Genomic DNA, 17000 nt, shown 5'->3' on the forward strand with positions numbered 1-17000 from the left:
CCCCCTGAAAGCTGTTGCTAATAGCTCGACTCAACTAAATCAGTTGATTTTATTGCGTTTCTCTTGCTAATTCAAGATAAATCCCTTTTCCAGGTAAGAAACTAAAATGGAAATATTGATCAGTATTTTTGTAATATTTTATTTCTAGTTAATTTTTAATCAATCAATTAATCAACTTGTTGCAAATTTACCACCTCGGTAGTTCCAGCTTCATGCTTCGCACTCTTTATTGGCTGAAAATAGGCGATTGATTTCGATAAGATAATCATCCTGACAAAGTCGTTGCTTCAAATTAGTTGAAAAAAACTAAGGAAATTTTTTACTAGCAATTAGCGCAATTTATCTGCAATTTATCATGTTTACAATTTCACGTTGGTCTTCTGCTATTCTATTGTTGTCATTGCTATTGAATTTTTCCGGCTTCCAGTATCATTCAGTGAAACTGGATCGTGATAAAATCACACCTTCTTTCGTGTATATAACATTGACTCTTTTCCACTTGAAATTCACATCTATTCCAACATTGAACCAGTTAACTTTAAGCCATTCACTTTTAACACTCGTGCAAAAAATCCCTACAAAATGAAATTCATCTTATTCGCAGTTTGTTTAATCGGAGCTGTCTTTGCCATTGAAATGGACGGAGGATGGAGTTCAATTTCTGTTGATCATCCAACTGTTATTCAATTGGCTGCTAAAGGTGTTGAGCATCACAACAAGATTGCCAACAATTTGTATTACAAGAAACTGATCACCATTAAAGAAGCTAAAAGCCAAGTTGTTGCTGGAATGAACTATGAAGTTAAATTCTTGATTGGTAAGACTGAATGTGTTAAATCAGATGCCAATGCTGCTTCATGTGAAGTCTCCGCTAATGTAAGTTTTCACTTTTAATTTATACCTACAAAGATTAACTCTTTCAAAATTATAATTAATCTAATTCCTTGTATCTTTCTCTTTATCCAGGCAATCCCTGAATTGTGTACCTATGTTTTCTGGGTTCGACCAGGATCTGATAATGCACAAATCACCCAAGCCTCTTGTGCTCCTGCTAAATAATCTCAAAGACAAATGACTTGTTCAACCTCTTTCTAACTATCCATTGTTTTTTGTATTCCTATTATCAAAGAAGATTGAAAGTAAAATAAATATATAATTTTATTATTGAAATGCATCCAAGTTCAATTGATTTAAAAAAATTGGCCAATATCTTTTGCCAGTTGTTAGTTTTAATGAAAGTTTCAAGGTAAGTAAAATTATAAAATTAAGGAAAAAGATATAAGAAGGATAAAATGTCAAAGCTAAGCTGGTTTTCAATCCATGGTTTCCATAACCATTGTAAGTTATTGATATTCAAAAGATTCAAGTTCTGCAAAACAGCAATTAAGTTATGGTTTAAATCACATCAGAAGACAACAATAAAAAGATGTTAATAACAGTAGTAATACAACAGAAAACAATATTAAACCATAAAACATGTAAACATCCTGGTTGTTATTGTAAAATCGCTTTACGTTGACTCTTCTAACTGCTAGTAAACACTTAAATCGTAGTATTGTATTGAGGTGGCAGGTCGTAATGAAAATGATTAAAAGGAGTGATGTAAATCATTTTTATTTTACCCTTTAGTGCTTCCACACTCGAGCGAATCGAGGTTTGAAGATGACATCATTAGGCGGCATCTCGATTGATTATTTTCACCTTTTTCCGTTTTCTGGTGTTTCACCACCAAAAAAGCTGGTGTTTTAATTTTTGTTCATTATGGGCTGTTTTGAATTAGAAAGAAGTATCTTTTTTGTTTTAAATGCTTATTTAGAAGCAAAAGTTAAAATGAAGTACATTTTGTCAACTTAAATCTTTTATCATGTGCTGTTTTTGCATGAATATCAATTCATAGGTAGCGTACACAAAAAAATCAGAGTAAAATCAAACTAGAAATAGTCGAAAACAGGCTCAAAGTAAAAGGTCAAAATTTTTGAATACAGCCTTTAGAAGCGGAAACGGAACAGCGCTGCCATCTAAGTTCGGCTACCTGTCAACTACCTTCGGCTATAGAGCAAGACCATTGAAAACTTTGACCCTGCAACCTCTTCAAGCAATTTGTATTCAAACAGGTCTAATTGATTTTCTAACACCCAGTATATGGGTAATTGTCTTATTTTATAAGTTTGTATATTGTTCCCCCTGAATGCTACATTCATTACCATGAGCGAAGACAGTCAAAATTTGGATGAGGAATTGAAAATTATTGTCAGGAAAAATGTATTTTATGTTTCTAAAAAGTTCATCTGTTCATCTGTCCCTTACTTTGAGAAAATGTTTTGTAGCAATCTATTGGAATCAAAGGAAAACAAAGTGGAACTCGATTTTGATGAAGAAATCTTCGATATAATTCTCAACTGGATTCACTCTGGTTTACTCATCCTTCAAATGGATAATGTGATAAAGTGTTACAATCTAGCTGATTACTTGATGATAGATGAAACTTTGCTTAGACCTTGGTATTCTTATTTTCATGAAAAGTTCACCATTAAACATCTTCCGATTGTTTTACCTCAAGTTACAAAAGTTTCCAAGTTTATGAATTCAGGGACTATTGACTACTTTATCTGTCGCCATTTCTTGAAGATTATTAACACAAATTTTTTCTTGGATTATCCAGTTGAGACAGTTGAATATATTCTCAAATTAGATTTGATGGTTTACTCTGAATATCAAGTTTTTGAATCAATCATGAAATGGGTGAGCAAAGAATATTCAAGAGAAGAGTTACTTCCACAGCTATTGAATTGTGTGCGTTGGTCTTTCATGGATCCTGTTGATGTAACTAAAATAAAGGGTAGACTTGATGGCTTAATCAAAGGCTTCTCAAATCTGGATTCAATTATCTCTTCTGATTGTGAATATGGATTCAATCGTACTAAACAAAACTTCTTCGTCTCACTCCTGAAATTAGCTAATTCAAAGTTACGCGTAAACGTATTTGATAATGAATTATCTTTTTTTCCGATTGGTGATTTCACTCAAGATAATACAATGACACTTGATTTTTTTCACGAAGAAAACATTTCAGATATTTTATTTGATTCTAGACGAAAAGGTATCCGAATAGATTGGAGTAAAAAGACATTTCGATGGCTTGACTCAAAAGTTGAGGATATCAATTACGAGAAATTGCATCACACCATCACCCAGTTTTTCAATCTTAGGTAGGTTCTATGTGTTTTTTCATGTATTAGTTCATTAATGGTTTCCCAAAATTTACATTCTGCCAAAAGTCAATTTTTAAATTAATACCTTTATTCATTCTTTTCTCAATCCTTAGCGTTTTTCATTGCTATTTGGAAGCCCCAGATAGTAAACCGTCTTCACCAATTATCATTGAAGAGAGTTTGCTATTTGAATCTGTTGACCAATATATTGTGATTGGTAAAACTAGAGACGAGAAAAGGTGGTATGGTCGATTCCCAGCTCTTCCCATAGGTTGGACAAATTACGATGACAAGCGTACTTTCCATGTCACTATTTTGGACAAGGTTGTTTATATATTGACGAGACAACTCCAATTTATTCAATTCGATTGCGAAACTAAATGTTTCAATAAAAGTGAACCATTCAAAGACAAGAAATGGAATTTCAACGATTTAATCTTGACTTCTCATCAAACAAACGACGACAAAGTTATTTTGGTCAATAAATCATCAGGAAAGTTTTATGTTTACCTCATTAATCAGAAAAAATGGATAAAAAAATATCGAATCAAGATTGTAAACTTTGGCTCCAGCAATTCCAATGTAAATTCGAATGAGCTGATTGCCTTCACTTCAACGTTTTTACAGATGAAAAATATCAAACCTTTGTATAGAAGAATTTTTACTTCACTATAAACTAAGCGTGTTATTCATCAGAACTAAAATAAAGAAAGTGAATCGTGTAAATTTTTCAATTTTTATGAATGAATAATAATTATACAAGGTGTTCGGATGAAATATTCCTGTTACATTATTTAGAATTGACACAATTGACATTCTCTCATAACAACAATAAGAATAATTTTCATTGTTTTAATTTGATGCTTTATGATATTAAGACAGTAATAGATGAAGTGGATCAGAATTGTGATGACGAACTGATAATTGTGAATAGAAGATGTGAATATTGTGTCTCTAAAATTGTTCATTTGTTCAGTTGTGCCTTATTTTAAAAATTGTTTTCTGGCGATGAATTGGAATCAAGGGAAAACAAAGTGACTCTAGATTTTGATGAGCGTGCCTTCGATGCTCTTTTTGACTGGATTCACACAGAATTATTCATCATTCGTATGGATTATCTGATTAGTTTCTATGAAGCAGCTGATTATCTTAAGATCGATGACAGTTTATACGAAACTTGTATTTAATGTTAGTATGTTAAGTTAATTAAAGGATGAACGATGACAGTAGATACAGTGAACCTGAATTGAGAGCTTTATTTATTAATATTTTATTAAAGTTACATTGTATACATTTATTAGTTTATAATTAGCTTGGCACCATCCATTCAATTTTTAATTCAAATTTCAATGTTATCAAAGTTAAGACTTCGAGATTACATTGAGATTAAAATTTACAAAGAAAAAATGAAAACTTTCTGATTGCCTCGACAAAATCAAAATGCGAATCCTGCTTTCTCCTTTTTAAATTTGGCGGTAGAAAATTATGAACCAGAAAGTACCTAACAACACTGTGGTTACCATAGTTTCTTAGCTTCATTAGTTACGAGCCTCAAGAGACGAGGTTTAAAAAATGCGTTCTTTCAAACATCGACACATTTGTAGCTTGGTCGATGGTATTTTAGTGTTTTATGTGTTTACTGAAAGTTACTTTTAGTGATTTCTGGTTTGATAAGAGCTCGCGGATATTTTAACCAAAGTGCGGATTCTAACAATAAAATACAAACTGTTTAATATGAGAAGGATTACAGTTGTAGCTATAAAATTTGTTTGTTTTTAAAGTTTTGATAAGTTTTTGTGTAATATCTCTTAACCAATTTATCACGGACGAAATGGATCAAAGCACGGATGAGGAATTAAAAATTGTTGTTAGGAAAAATGTTTATTATGTTTCTAAGAAGTTCATCTGTTCAGTTGTGCCATATTTTGAAAAAATATTTTGTGATGATTTGTTGAAACCAAAGGAAAACAAAGTGGAACTAGATTTTGATGAACATAACTTCGATTCTGTCCTCAATTGGATTCATTGTGGGTCTTTTTTAATTCAACTGGAGGACGTTATCGATATCTTCGAAGTAGCTGATCATTTGATGATAAGTGACCGTTTGTTTAAACCATGTCTTAAATATTTCCAGGACAATTTTAACATTGAACATATTCCACTTTTTCTAAGCAAAGTTACAAAAACTACTAAGTTGATCAATTTACAAGTTATTGACAACTTTATTTGTCGCCATTTCTTGCTGATCGCCAATACAAATATCTTCTTGCAATATCCAGTTGAAACAGTTGAACATATTCTCAAATTAGATTTAATGATTTACTCTGAATACCAAGTTTTTGAAGCAATCATAAGATGGGTGAATAAAAGGACTGGATCTAGAAAACGATTACTTCCAAGGCTATTAAATTGTGTACGCTGGTCTTTCATGGATCCTGTTGATGTAACTAAAATAAAGAATGCCAAGTTAATCAAAGGCTTGTCAAATCTTGATTCAATTATCTCTCCTGATTGTGAATATGGATTCAATCGTAGTAAACAAAACTTCTTCATCTCTATTGACCGAATTGATGATTCAAATTTAACAATAAATGTGTTTGATACTGAATTATTTCGTTTGCCGATCGGTGCTTTTACTCAAGATGACTCAATATCACTTGGATTTATTCCTAGAGAAAACATTTCAGATATTGTATTTGATTCTGGACGAAAAGGTATCCGAATAGATTGGAGTAAAAAGACATTTCGATGGCTTGATATGGAAGGCGATAATGAAAACCGCTATAATCAATTGACCAATATCATCGTTAAGTTTTTGACGCAATCAGGGTATGTTTAAAGTCCCTGATCTTAGATTGTCTTTCAAAATTTATCCATTCACAAAAAATTTCACCAAAAATTTTAGAGCCTTTGAGAAATGTTAGAAAAACATGAAAAGAACTTCATGTTCATTCACGATTTTTGTATTTCATTATCAAACTTCTTCATAAATGCTAAAATTTTTGCTATCGATGTGATGGAAAATGCTTATATGATAGAAGTCATATCATAAAACCACTACTCATAGTTGTATAATCATCTCAATTAATTTTCTGTTTAGATTCCGAAAATATGATTTTTCTTTAAAATTGCAACTTCTACAAAATTTAAAGTAAATATTAGTGTATTTATTTACTTTTTAGTCTTTTTTATCTGTATATCAGTATAAAATACTCAAATATTCTTCGTCTAATCTCTTTCTCTTTTTATCTTCTAGCTCCTTGGCCTGCTATTTGGAAGAAAAAGATACTAAACCGAATTTATATTCTACCCATGGTGTGTTTCTTGAATCTGTTAACAAATATATTGCGATTGGTAAAACTGAAGACGAGAAAAAGTGGTGCGGTCATTTCCCAGTTGTACCTCCAGATTGGTGCTATTTCGACAAAAAACCTGATCAATCTTTCCATGCCACTATTTTGGATAAAGTTGTTTATATATTGACGGAGGAACTCGAATTTATTCAATTCAACCACGAAACTCGAAGCTTCAATAAGAGTTATCCTTTCAAAGGGCAAAAATGGAGTTTCAATGATTTAATCTTAACTTCTCAACAATCAAAGGACGACAAAGTTATTTTGGTCAATAAATCATCAGGAAAAATTCATGTTTACCTCATTAATCAGGAGAAATGGATTGAAAAGTATCGAATCATGAATGTAAATTTTTATTCTGACAGTTCTAATGCTCCTGCCAATCAGCTAATTGCCTTCGCCTCAACATTTTTACAGACAAAATATATCAAACCATTGTATAAAAGAAAGTTTTGTGACCTTTGAAATACTTGTGCCTTATTCACCAAACTTTAAGTGTTGGTGCAGAAATTGCAATGAATTTTTATTTTTCGAGTTTATTCCCAATTTTTATGCATATGATTATGATTATTATAATAATTTAAAATAAACTCTTTTATTATTTACAAAATTATTCGTTAACAATAATGAAAATGGATAGTACTGTCACGTCACCTTCAAATCTCAATAGCAGAGAGATCAAATGAATAGAAAGCACAACTTGAACTTAGAATTGATGAATGTTAAGATGATAATTCTTTGCACTCGAAACATGTTTCAAGATTTAATCGGTTAAGTTCCTTAAGAAACTTACCCATCATCTGAATAACATAGTTTATACTAATATTGATGGCATACGACGGCTACTTGATTTACACTATTTGACTTTACGCAACATAACGTGTAAGTCCCGCCCTTATCAATAGTAAGCAGTAAAAACATCTGAGCTGAATGAACACTTCTTGATGTAAACACAATTTACATTTTATGACTCCAAGACTAACTTTATGCTTTTAAAATATTTTTTTAGTACTTCGCTATCGACTATTTTTCATGTGTTTTGGTGATTTTATTTTCTCAGTGTTTCATTATGTCTGAAGTCTATCAAGTTTGTGACGAAGAACTGAAAATTGTGAATAGAAGATGTGAATATTGTGTGTCAAAAAAGTTCATTTGTTCAGTTGTACCTTATTTTAAAAAATTGTTTTCAGGTGATGAATTGGAATCAAGGGAAAACAAAGTGACTCTAGATTTTGATGAGCGTGCCTTCGATGCTCTTCTTAACTGGATCCACACAGAAATATTTATCATTAAAATGGATTATGTGATTAGTTTCTATGAAGCAGCTTATTATTTGATGATAAGTCAACGTTTGTTTAAACCATGTCTTAATTATTTCCACAATAATTTTACCATTGAACATATTCCAGTTATTTTAAGCAAAGTTACAAAAACTACCAAGTTGATCAATTTAGAAGTTATTGACTACTTCATCTGCCGCCATTTCTTAAAGATTGCCAACACTGATGTTTTCTTGGATTATCCAGTTGCAACAATCGAACATATTCTCAAATTAGATTTAATGGATTATTCTGAATATCAAGTTTTTGAATCAATCATGAAATGGGTAAATAAGAATGTTGATTCAAGAAAAGAATTCCTTTCAAGCCTATTGAAATTCGTGCGTTGGTCTTTCATGGATCCTGTTGGATTATCAAAGGTTAAGAAAAATGAATTAATAAAGGCTCTAAGAAGCTTTGATTCAATCCTTTCCTCCAAGAGTGACTGTGGATTCAATCGTACTAAACAAAACTTCTTCGTCTCACTCCTGAAATTAGCTAATTCAAAGTTACGGATAAATATATTCGATAAAGATTTATTTTGTTTACCGATCGGCGATTTCACTAAAGATAATACAATGTCAACTGAATTCGTTCATGGAGAAAACATTTCAGATATTTTGTTTGATGCTGGAAGAAGATGTATCCGAGTTGATTGGGTCAAAAAGACATTTTCTAAACTTGATAGTGAGCACTATAAACCCTATTACCCGGAAATTCATAAATTGATTGTCAATTTTCAGGATGATCGTAGGTATGTTTATTCTTTAAAACGCTAAATCGCTTTGCTACTTGATGTTCCATTTTAATTACACCAAGACTCTTTTCTTGAGTTTTCAAATCCTTGAGTTTTTTCTTTATATATTTCTTTGTTTGTCGTTCAAATTTTCAAGATTGCATCAAAGTTTTTCAAGTTTCAACAAGTTTGCGAATAATTTGAGACATTATTTACTGACTACAATTTGAATGGGATTGATGTGATACATTCACTCAGAATGTTACAAGTGTATTGTCGTACTTTACTAACGGTACAATCTAAGGGAACTAGGAAAAGGGTTAACAGTGGGTCACGATTTTATTATTGCATTTAGAGATCACCAAATTAGTCTCAATCTTAATTTTACTTTGATTTTTCAGTCAATATTCCTGCTATTTGGATGCTAAAGCTACTGCACTTGGAGATGAAATTCCCAGTAACTCATATTTATTGGTTGAATATAATGATGGATTTGTCTACATCGGAGAAACTGAAGGAGAAAGGGAATATTTTGGTATTTTCCCAGCGACTACTTCGAGACAATTCAATAAATACGATAATCATTATGATTTTGACTTCCATGCGACTATTTTGGACAAAATTCTTTATGTCTTCACATCGCGTAAGGATTTTTTCCAATTTAATATGGAAACCCGTTCATACAAAAAGATTAAACTATTTGAAGATGCTGATTGTTTGCCGGTTAAACACATAATCTTAACATCTCTTCATACAGAAGATGATAAGATAATTCTGATCGATAGATGCACCGCAAAATTTTATGTTTATTGCATTAAGCAGAAGAAATGGTTTGAAAAATATAATATTTTAAATGTAAATCCTAATTCCAACGATTCTTATGAAGGTGTTGATAAGTTGATTGCCTTCACCTCAACGTTTCTGAAAAATTTAAAACCATTGTTTAGGCGAGACTTTTTATAACTCTTACAGCTTTCTAACAGTTAGCAGTTCAATATGACCAACATTTAATCTGAATTTAATTTCCTTTTCATGTAAATTATAAGACAAATTGCGAACATTCATGCAATATACAAAGTGTACTTACCATGCCTTTTATTTAAAAAAATCCAACTGTCAATACAATCCATATTGTGATTATTCATGAAAATCGATACATGAAATTAGGATAGACTAAATTCGAAACATAATGAAAGAATGAATTTCTTCGATTGTTCGCTAAAGAAAATTAATGTGAATTTACATTCTTACGAAACTAACATGACCAAAATAAATTCTTTGTCTTAAAACTTTAGCTTTACTATTTTCATTAGACTGTGAGTAGAGAGTGGGATTCGTTGAAACTCTTCCGTTGGTTATTCTTTAGCCAAATGATCAAAATGATCGGTCTAATTCTGATCTTTAACCACGTGTTTCCCGGTTTTCTGGTGTTTTCACCACCAAAACAGCTGGTGTTTTAATTTTTGTTCATTATGGGCTGTTTTTTATTAGAATGAAATCTCTTTTTTTGTTTTAAATGCTTATTTAGAGACAAAAGTTGAAATGCAGTATATTTTGACAACTTAAATCTTTTATCATGCGCTCTTTTTGTATGGCTATCAATTCATAGGTGATTTTTCATGTTGTGAGCAAACACTCATTTGCTTACTTCCAACTGTTGACAGCTTAATAGCTGTTTTGAGCGCTTAATGTTTTCTTGATACAGCTAGAGAGGAAATTTTAGCGCTATTAATTTGTCTTTTTAGTGTTGTCGTTACTAGGCCTTCTGTGTGGAAGTCTATCCCTTATGACGATCCAACTGTTATCTTGTTGACTGAAAAGGGAATTGAACATCGCAATAAAAATGAAAACAACATTTGCTACGAGAAACTTATTGCCATCAAAAAAGCTCAAACTCAAGCTTTGACTCAAGCTAAATATAAATTCTCATGCTGATTCTATTCGTCATTCAAACAATTATGACAAATCCGCAAAATAATCATTGAATGGTCCTTGCTATTTTATGAAAAATTTAGTTGAAATAAAATTCCTTAGGTAATCTGAGCAAAAGGTTTAACAACATTCTGAGTAGAGACGGGAACAATTTAACTGAATAACTATTTAACTTATTTACAAACTTTCGTGAAACTAAGCTATTTCAACTGTTTTAAGGAGACCCAGTAGATACAGTAATATTTAAAACTTGAGTCAAAACGGGATGAGAAAAAGATGATTTAACTTTATGAGGTGGGAAATTTGGGGTTTGTGAAATTTATATTCATCGATTAATCAATAAAAACAATTTGAAATGTTATACTTGACTCGATCAAATTAAAAACCAATAAGGTTATCTATCAAAAAACCAGAGACGAAGATACATTTAGAAAAATACTTAATAAACAATAGAAATTTTTATGCAGATATGTATTATATAATGCTGTATATGTATTTCATTAACTGAATGCTTAGACCTTTGTACTGATATGATGGGGTTTGATTAACCAAAAAAATTAATTACCACTTAACATTGACTCTAACTTAAAATTTAAAGAAAATTAAAAGCTCATTTTCCTCCCAAAATTGTAAAACATTTAAAGCTTTTGTTTACTCAAAGGATTAGTGTGGTAAACGGACAGGGAACCTCTGATAAGTCATTTTTTCACAATCGCTCAAAAACCGTTGAAAACTAAACCTAAGGAAACGGATATCAATGTTTAAAAAAGTTACAAAAAAATTCGCACAGATAGCGCATGTATAAAGAAAAAAAGTTGAAGCGTAACTTCTGAATAACCCGGTATTTTGTTATCTGCAGCGAATGCAAAGTTTAAACAAGAAACTCACAGTAAACTGTTTCTCTATTTTGATGCACAATTATATGTAGGTAATTGTCTTATTTTTGTAAGTTTGTATATTGTTACCCCTGAATGCTACATTCATTCATTACCATGAGCGAAGAAAATCAAAATTTGGATGTTAAATTGAAAATTGTTGTTAGGAAAAATGTATTTCATGTTTCTAAAAAGTTCATCTGTTCATCTGTGCCTTACTTTGGGAAAATGTTTTGTAGTAATCTATTGGAATCAAAGGAAAACAAAGTGGAACTAGACTTTGATGAAGAAATCTTCAATATGATTCTCAGCTGGGTTCACTCTGGTTTACTCATCGTTCAAATGGATAATGTGATAAAGTGTTACAATCTAGCTGATTACTTGATGATGGATGAAACTTTGATTAGACCTTGGTATTCTTATTTTCATGAAAAGTTCACCATTGAACATCTTCCAGTTGTTTTACCTCAAGTTACAAAAGTTTCCAAGTTGATCAATTCAGAGGCTATTGACTACTTTATCTGTCGCCATTTCTTGAAGATTATTAACACAAATGTTTTCTTGGATTATCCAGTTGAGACAGTTGAATATATTCTCAAATTAGATTTAATGGTTTACTCGGAATATCAAGTTTTTGAATCAATCATGAAATGGGTGAATAAGAATGCAGATTCTAGAAAAGGATTACTTCCACAGCTATTGAATTGTGTGCGTTGGTCTTTCATGGATCCTGTTGATTTAACTAAAATAAATGGTAGTCTTGATGGCTTAATCAAAGGCTTGTCAAATCAGGATTCAATCATCTCTTCTGATTGTGAATATGGATTAAATCGTAGCAAGCAAAACTACTTCGTCTCCATCCAGAAGCTAGATGATGCAAAGTTAGGGCTAAACGTTTTTGATAATGAATTATCTTGTTTTCCGGTTGGTGATTTCACTCAAGATAATACAATGACACTTGATTTTTTTCATGGAGAAAACATTTCAGATATTTTATTTGATTCTGGACGAAAAGCCATCCGAATAGATTGGAGTAAAAAGACATTTCGATGGCTTGACTCAAAAGTTAACACTATCAATTACAGTAAATTGCATCACACCATCATCCAGTTTTTCAATCTTAGGTAGGTTCTATGTTAGTTCGTGTATTAGTTCATTAATGGTTTCCCAAATTTTATATTCTGCCAAAAGTCAATTTTTAAATTAATACCTTTATTCATTCTTTTCTCAATCCTTAGCGCTTTTAGCTGCTATTTGGAGGCAACAGATAGTAAACCGTCCATACCAACTATAGTTGAAGAGAGTTTGCTACTTGAATCTGTTGACCAATATATTGTGATTGCTAAAACTAGAGACGAGAAAAGGTGGTATGGTCGATTCCCAGCTCTTCCTCTAGGTTGGTTCAAACAATATGATGACCAGCGCAATTTCCATGTCACTGTTTTGGACAAGGTTGTTTATATATTGACGAGACAACTCCAATTTATTCAATTCAACCACGAAACTCGAAGCTTCAATAAGAGTTATCCTTTCAAAGACCAAGAATGGGATTTCGACGATTTAATCTTGACTTCTCATCAATCAAAGGACGACAAAGTTATTTTGATCAATAAATCATCAGGAAAGTTTTATGTTTACTTCATTAATCAGAAGAAATGGATTGAAAAATATCGAATCAACATTGAAAACTTTGGCTCCAGCAATTCCAATGTAAATTCGAATGAGCTGATTGCCTTCACTTCAACGTTTTTACAGATGAAAAATATCAAACCTTTGTATAGAAGAATTTTTACTTGACTATAAACTATGCGTGTTATTCATCAGAACTAAAATAAAGAAAGTGAATCGTGTAAATTTTTCAATTTTTATGAATATAATTATACTAGGTGTTCGGATGAAATATGCTTGTTACATTATTTTGAATGCTCTCATAACAACCATGAGAATAATTTTCATTGTTTTAATTTGATGCTTTATGATATTAAGACAATAATAGATGAAGTGGATCAGAATTGTGATGACGAACTGATAATTGTAAATAGAAGATGTGAATATTGTGTCTCTAAAATTGTTCATTTGTTCAGTTGTGCCTTATTTTAAAAATTGTTTTCTGGCGATGAATTGGAATCAAGAAAAAACAAAGTGGCTAGGGATTTTGATGAACGTGCCTTTGATGCTCTTCTTGTTTGGATTCACACGGATTCATTCATCATTCAAATGGATTATGTGATTAGTTTCTATGAAGCAGCTGATTATCTAAGTATCTAAGTCAAACTATGAAATTTTTGTGGGAAGATTGTGACCAAACTAAACGGGTTCTAAAGAAAATTTTTACTTAGAATAAAAGCCCTGATTAAACTTCAGGGACGAAAAATAGTCAGAGCTTTCTCGTAATTCAGGTTGCTGAGAAATTAGCGTTTAATCAGGGTGGGGGAAAAATGCAGAATCCGCATCTTTTACTAGTGACTTTGGGGGAAAAACTTTTTTTGTATTCAGATTGATGGTTTATTGTTGGGTTAGGAGTATATGTAAAACTGTCTTTCGAGCAAAGAGTAAGTTGAATATCTGGTGCTTCAACTGTAAAACTCTCAAAATGAACGAAAATTTTTTAGTTTTCTCTTTGGAAATGCTTTTGTATATAGCTTTCGAGTCTTTAAGTGTGGATTGAATTTATTGTATTCAGTGAAAAGAAATTTACTATCAGCCATGATCGGGGGCTCAGCTTGTTTTATTAAAGTTACATTTATTAGTTTATAATTAACTTGGCACCATCCATTCAATTTTTAATTCAAAGTTCAATGTTATCAAAGTTAAGACTTCGAGATTGCATTGAGATGAAAATTTGAAAGAAAAAATGAAAAATTTCTGATTGTCGCGACAAAATCAAAATGCGAATCCTGCTTTCTCCTTTTTAAATTTGGCGGTAGAAAATTATGAACCAGAAAGTACCTAACAACACTGTGGTTACCATAGTTTCTTAGCTTCATTAGTTACGAGCCTCAAGAGACGAGGTTTAAAAAATGCGTTCTTTCAAACATCGACACATTTGTAGCTTGGTCGATGGTATTTTAGTGTTTGCTGTGTTTTCCGAAAGGTACTTTTAGTGATTTCTGGTTTGATAAGAGCCCGCGGATATGTAACCTAAGTCCGGTTTCTAACGAGAAAATGCAAACAAACTATTTACCGTGAGAAGGATTTAATCTGTACCTATAAAAATTGTTTATTTTTTAAGTTTTGATAAGTTGTTTGTGTAATCTCTCTTAACCAATTTTGGACGAAATGGATCAAAGCACGGATGAGGAATTAAAAATTGTTGTTAGGAAAAATGTTTATTATGTTTCTAAAAAGTTCATCTGTTCAGCTGTGCCATATTTTGAAAAAATATTTTGTGATGATTCGTTGAAACCAAAGGAAAACAAAGTGGAACTAGATTTTGATGAACATAACTTCGATTCTATCCTCAATTGGATTCATTGTGGGTCTTTTTTAATTCAACTGGAGGACGTTATCGATATCTTCGAAGTAGCTGATCATTTGATGATAAGTGACCGTTTGTTTCAACCATGTCTTAATTATTTCCAGAACAATTTTAAGATTGAACATATTCCAGTTATTTTGAGCAAAGTTACAAAAAATACCAAGTTGATCAATTCCGAAGTTATTGGCAACTTTATTTGTCGCCATTTCTTGCTGATCGCCAATACAAATATCTTCTTGCAATATCCAGTCGAGACGGTTGAACATATTCTCAAATTAGATTTAATGATTTACTCTGAATACCAAGTTTTTGAAGCAATCATAAGATGGGTGAATAAAAGGACTGGTTCTAGAAAACGATTACTTCCAAAGCTATTAAATTGTGTACGCTGGTCTTTCATGGATCCTGTTGATGTAACCAAAATAAAGAGTAATAAGTTAATCAAAGGCTTGCCAAATCTTGATTCAATTACCTCTCCTGATTGTGAATATGGATTCAATCGTAGTAAACAAAACTTCTTCATTTCTATTGACCGAATTGATGATTCAAATTTAACAATAAATGTGTTTGATACTGAATTATTTCGTTTGCCGATCGGTGATTTTACTCGAGATGACTCAATATCACTTGGATTTATTCCTGGAGAACACATTTCAGATATTGTATTTGATTCTGGACGAAAAGGTATCCGAATCGATTGGAGTAAAAAGACATTTCGATGGCTTGAAATGGAAGAAGATGATGATAACCGCTATGGTCAATTGACCGATATCATCCTTAAGTTTCTGACGCAATCAGGGTATGTTTAGAGTTTCAGATCATAGATGGTCTTTCAAATTTATCCATTGACAAAAACTTTCAACAAAAATTTAAAGCCTTTGAGAAATGTTAGAAAAACATGAAACCAGGCTTTAAATGTTCATTCACGATTTTTGTAGCTCATTTTTTCGATCATTATCAAACTTGTTCATAAATGCTGAAATTTTTGCTATCGATGTGATGAAAAATGCTTATAAAATATGGTAGAAGTCTTATCAAACACCTCTATTCATGGTTGTATGATGGCTATGTTTAATTTTCTCAACTAATTTATGTTTAGATTCCGAAATTATTCTTTTTCTTTAAAATACCAACTTCTACAAAACTTGAAGTAAATATTAGCGTATTTATTTTTAGTCTTTTCATCTGGATACCAGTATAAAATACTCAAAAATTATCCGTCTAATCTCTTTCTCTTTTTATCTTCTAGCTCCTTGGCCTGCTATTTGGAAGAAAAAGATACGAAACCGAATTTATATGGTACCCAAGATACGTATCTTGAATCTGTTGACAAATATATTGCGATTGGTAAAACTACAGACGAGAAAAAGTGGTTTGGCCTTTTCCCAGTTGGCCCTCCACATTGGTGCTGTACTTATGAAGAACCTGATAGATCTTTCCATGCCACTATTTTGGACAATGTTGTTTATATACTGACGGAGGAACTCGAATTTATTCAATTCAACCACGAAACTCGAAGCTTCAATAAGAGTTATCCTTTCAAAGGGCAAAAATGGAGTCTCAATGATTTAATCTTAACTTCTCAACAATCAAAGGACGACAAAGTTATTTTGGTCAATAAATCATCAGGAAAAATTCATGTTTACCTCATCAATGAGAACAAATGGATTGAAAAGTATCGAATCATGAATGTAAATTTTTATTATGACAGTTCCAATGCTCGTGCCAATCAGCTAATTGCCTTCGCCTCAACATTTTTACAGACAAAATATATCAAACCATTGTATAAAAGAAAGTTTTGTGACCTTTGAAATACATGTGCCTTATTCACCAAACTTTAAGTATTGATGCAGAGATTGCAATGAATTTTTCATTTTTCGAGCTACATGAATTACATGAATTATACTAATATTTCCAACAGATTCAAGAGTTAAATTAAAAGACTTAAATTTTTCCATTAACTTGTCCAAATTAAATTCCTATAAATATTAATTTCTCCAGAGTGATGTACTCTTTGGTTTTTTAATCATTTTGAGGTGTGCGCCGTGAGCACTATTTGCAAATGAGCGAGTTATACAAGTTAATATAATTTGAC

General features: G+C 31.6%; 6 protein-coding genes across 7 annotated transcripts; all 6 read left to right on the top strand.

Annotated features, from left to right (window-relative positions):
- Window positions 1–518: 518 nt before the first annotated feature.
- LOC107361217 (cystatin-1) lies at window positions 519–1170 on the top strand. The gene is made up of 2 exons (XM_015927990.2): window positions 519–876; window positions 967–1170. The coding sequence occupies exons 1-2, from the start codon at window positions 583–585 to the stop codon at window positions 1057–1059; spliced, it is 387 nt and encodes a 128-aa protein (XP_015783476.1). The 5' UTR covers window positions 519–582; the 3' UTR covers window positions 1060–1170.
- An 888-nt stretch (window positions 1171–2058) lies between these two features.
- On the top strand, window positions 2059–4078 carry LOC107361001 (uncharacterized). The gene is made up of 2 exons (XM_015927720.3): window positions 2059–3209; window positions 3326–4078. The coding sequence occupies exons 1-2, from the start codon at window positions 2206–2208 to the stop codon at window positions 3885–3887; spliced, it is 1566 nt and encodes a 521-aa protein (XP_015783206.3). The 5' UTR covers window positions 2059–2205; the 3' UTR covers window positions 3888–4078.
- Window positions 4079–4746: 668 nt separating this feature from the next.
- LOC107361466 (uncharacterized) lies at window positions 4747–7032 on the top strand. Of its 2 annotated transcripts, XM_025160599.2 has the most exons (3): window positions 4747–6041; window positions 6313–6363; window positions 6469–7032. In XM_025160599.2, the coding sequence occupies exons 1-3, from the start codon at window positions 5044–5046 to the stop codon at window positions 7028–7030; spliced, it is 1611 nt and encodes a 536-aa protein (XP_025016367.1). In that variant the 5' UTR covers window positions 4747–5043; the 3' UTR covers window positions 7031–7032. The 2 variants fall into 2 exon arrangements, with proteins under 2 accessions (XP_025016367.1, XP_015783788.1); XM_015928302.3 differs by lacking the exon at window positions 6313–6363 and having other exon boundaries at window positions 4748–6041.
- A 470-nt stretch (window positions 7033–7502) lies between these two features.
- LOC112538723 (uncharacterized) lies at window positions 7503–9881 on the top strand. The gene is made up of 2 exons (XM_025160600.2): window positions 7503–8638; window positions 9022–9881. Exons 1-2 carry the CDS (start codon window positions 7635–7637, stop codon window positions 9581–9583), a joined length of 1566 nt encoding a protein of 521 aa, XP_025016368.1. The 5' UTR covers window positions 7503–7634; the 3' UTR covers window positions 9584–9881.
- Window positions 9882–11283: 1402 nt separating this feature from the next.
- On the top strand, window positions 11284–13289 carry LOC149094564 (uncharacterized). The gene is made up of 2 exons (XM_089266501.1): window positions 11284–12551; window positions 12666–13289. Exons 1-2 carry the CDS (start codon window positions 11524–11526, stop codon window positions 13222–13224), a joined length of 1587 nt encoding a protein of 528 aa, XP_089122627.1. The 5' UTR covers window positions 11284–11523; the 3' UTR covers window positions 13225–13289.
- Window positions 13290–14457: 1168 nt separating this feature from the next.
- Window positions 14458–16860, top strand: LOC107361431 (uncharacterized). The gene is made up of 2 exons (XM_015928262.3): window positions 14458–15704; window positions 16155–16860. The coding sequence occupies exons 1-2, from the start codon at window positions 14707–14709 to the stop codon at window positions 16714–16716; spliced, it is 1560 nt and encodes a 519-aa protein (XP_015783748.2). The 5' UTR covers window positions 14458–14706; the 3' UTR covers window positions 16717–16860.
- The last annotated feature ends 140 nt before the right edge of the window (window positions 16861–17000 follow it).

Source organism: Tetranychus urticae, chromosome 1 (assembly GCF_039701765.1).
Source record: "Tetranychus urticae isolate SD_2017Ah chromosome 1, NJAU_TeUrti_SD_1.0, whole genome shotgun sequence".
Taxonomy (NCBI): domain Eukaryota; kingdom Metazoa; phylum Arthropoda; class Arachnida; order Trombidiformes; family Tetranychidae; genus Tetranychus; species Tetranychus urticae.

Bases quoted from the DNA above. Each gene is read 5' to 3' on its own strand.
- LOC107361001 (XM_015927720.3), top strand. From the start codon at position 2,206: ATGAGCGAAGACAGTCAAAATTTGGATGAGGAATTGAAAATTATTGTC. The intron at 3,210-3,325 runs GTAGGTTCTATG...CTCAATCCTTAG, and splicing joins ACCCAGTTTTTCAATCTTAG to CGTTTTTCATTGCTATTTGG.
- LOC107361217 (XM_015927990.2), top strand. From the start codon at position 583: ATGAAATTCATCTTATTCGCAGTTTGTTTAATCGGAGCTGTCTTTGCC. The intron at 877-966 runs GTAAGTTTTCAC...CTCTTTATCCAG, and splicing joins CATGTGAAGTCTCCGCTAAT to GCAATCCCTGAATTGTGTAC.
- LOC107361466 (XM_025160599.2), top strand. From the start codon at position 5,044: ATGGATCAAAGCACGGATGAGGAATTAAAAATTGTTGTTAGGAAAAAT. The intron at 6,042-6,312 runs GTATGTTTAAAG...TTTTCTGTTTAG, and splicing joins AAGTTTTTGACGCAATCAGG to ATTCCGAAAATATGATTTTT. The intron at 6,364-6,468 runs GTAAATATTAGT...TTTATCTTCTAG, and splicing joins CAACTTCTACAAAATTTAAA to CTCCTTGGCCTGCTATTTGG.
- LOC149094564 (XM_089266501.1), top strand. From the start codon at position 11,524: ATGCTACATTCATTCATTACCATGAGCGAAGAAAATCAAAATTTGGAT. The intron at 12,552-12,665 runs GTAGGTTCTATG...CTCAATCCTTAG, and splicing joins ATCCAGTTTTTCAATCTTAG to CGCTTTTAGCTGCTATTTGG.
- LOC112538723 (XM_025160600.2), top strand. From the start codon at position 7,635: ATGTCTGAAGTCTATCAAGTTTGTGACGAAGAACTGAAAATTGTGAAT. The intron at 8,639-9,021 runs GTATGTTTATTC...TTGATTTTTCAG, and splicing joins AATTTTCAGGATGATCGTAG to TCAATATTCCTGCTATTTGG.
- LOC107361431 (XM_015928262.3), top strand. From the start codon at position 14,707: ATGGATCAAAGCACGGATGAGGAATTAAAAATTGTTGTTAGGAAAAAT. The intron at 15,705-16,154 runs GTATGTTTAGAG...TTTATCTTCTAG, and splicing joins AAGTTTCTGACGCAATCAGG to CTCCTTGGCCTGCTATTTGG.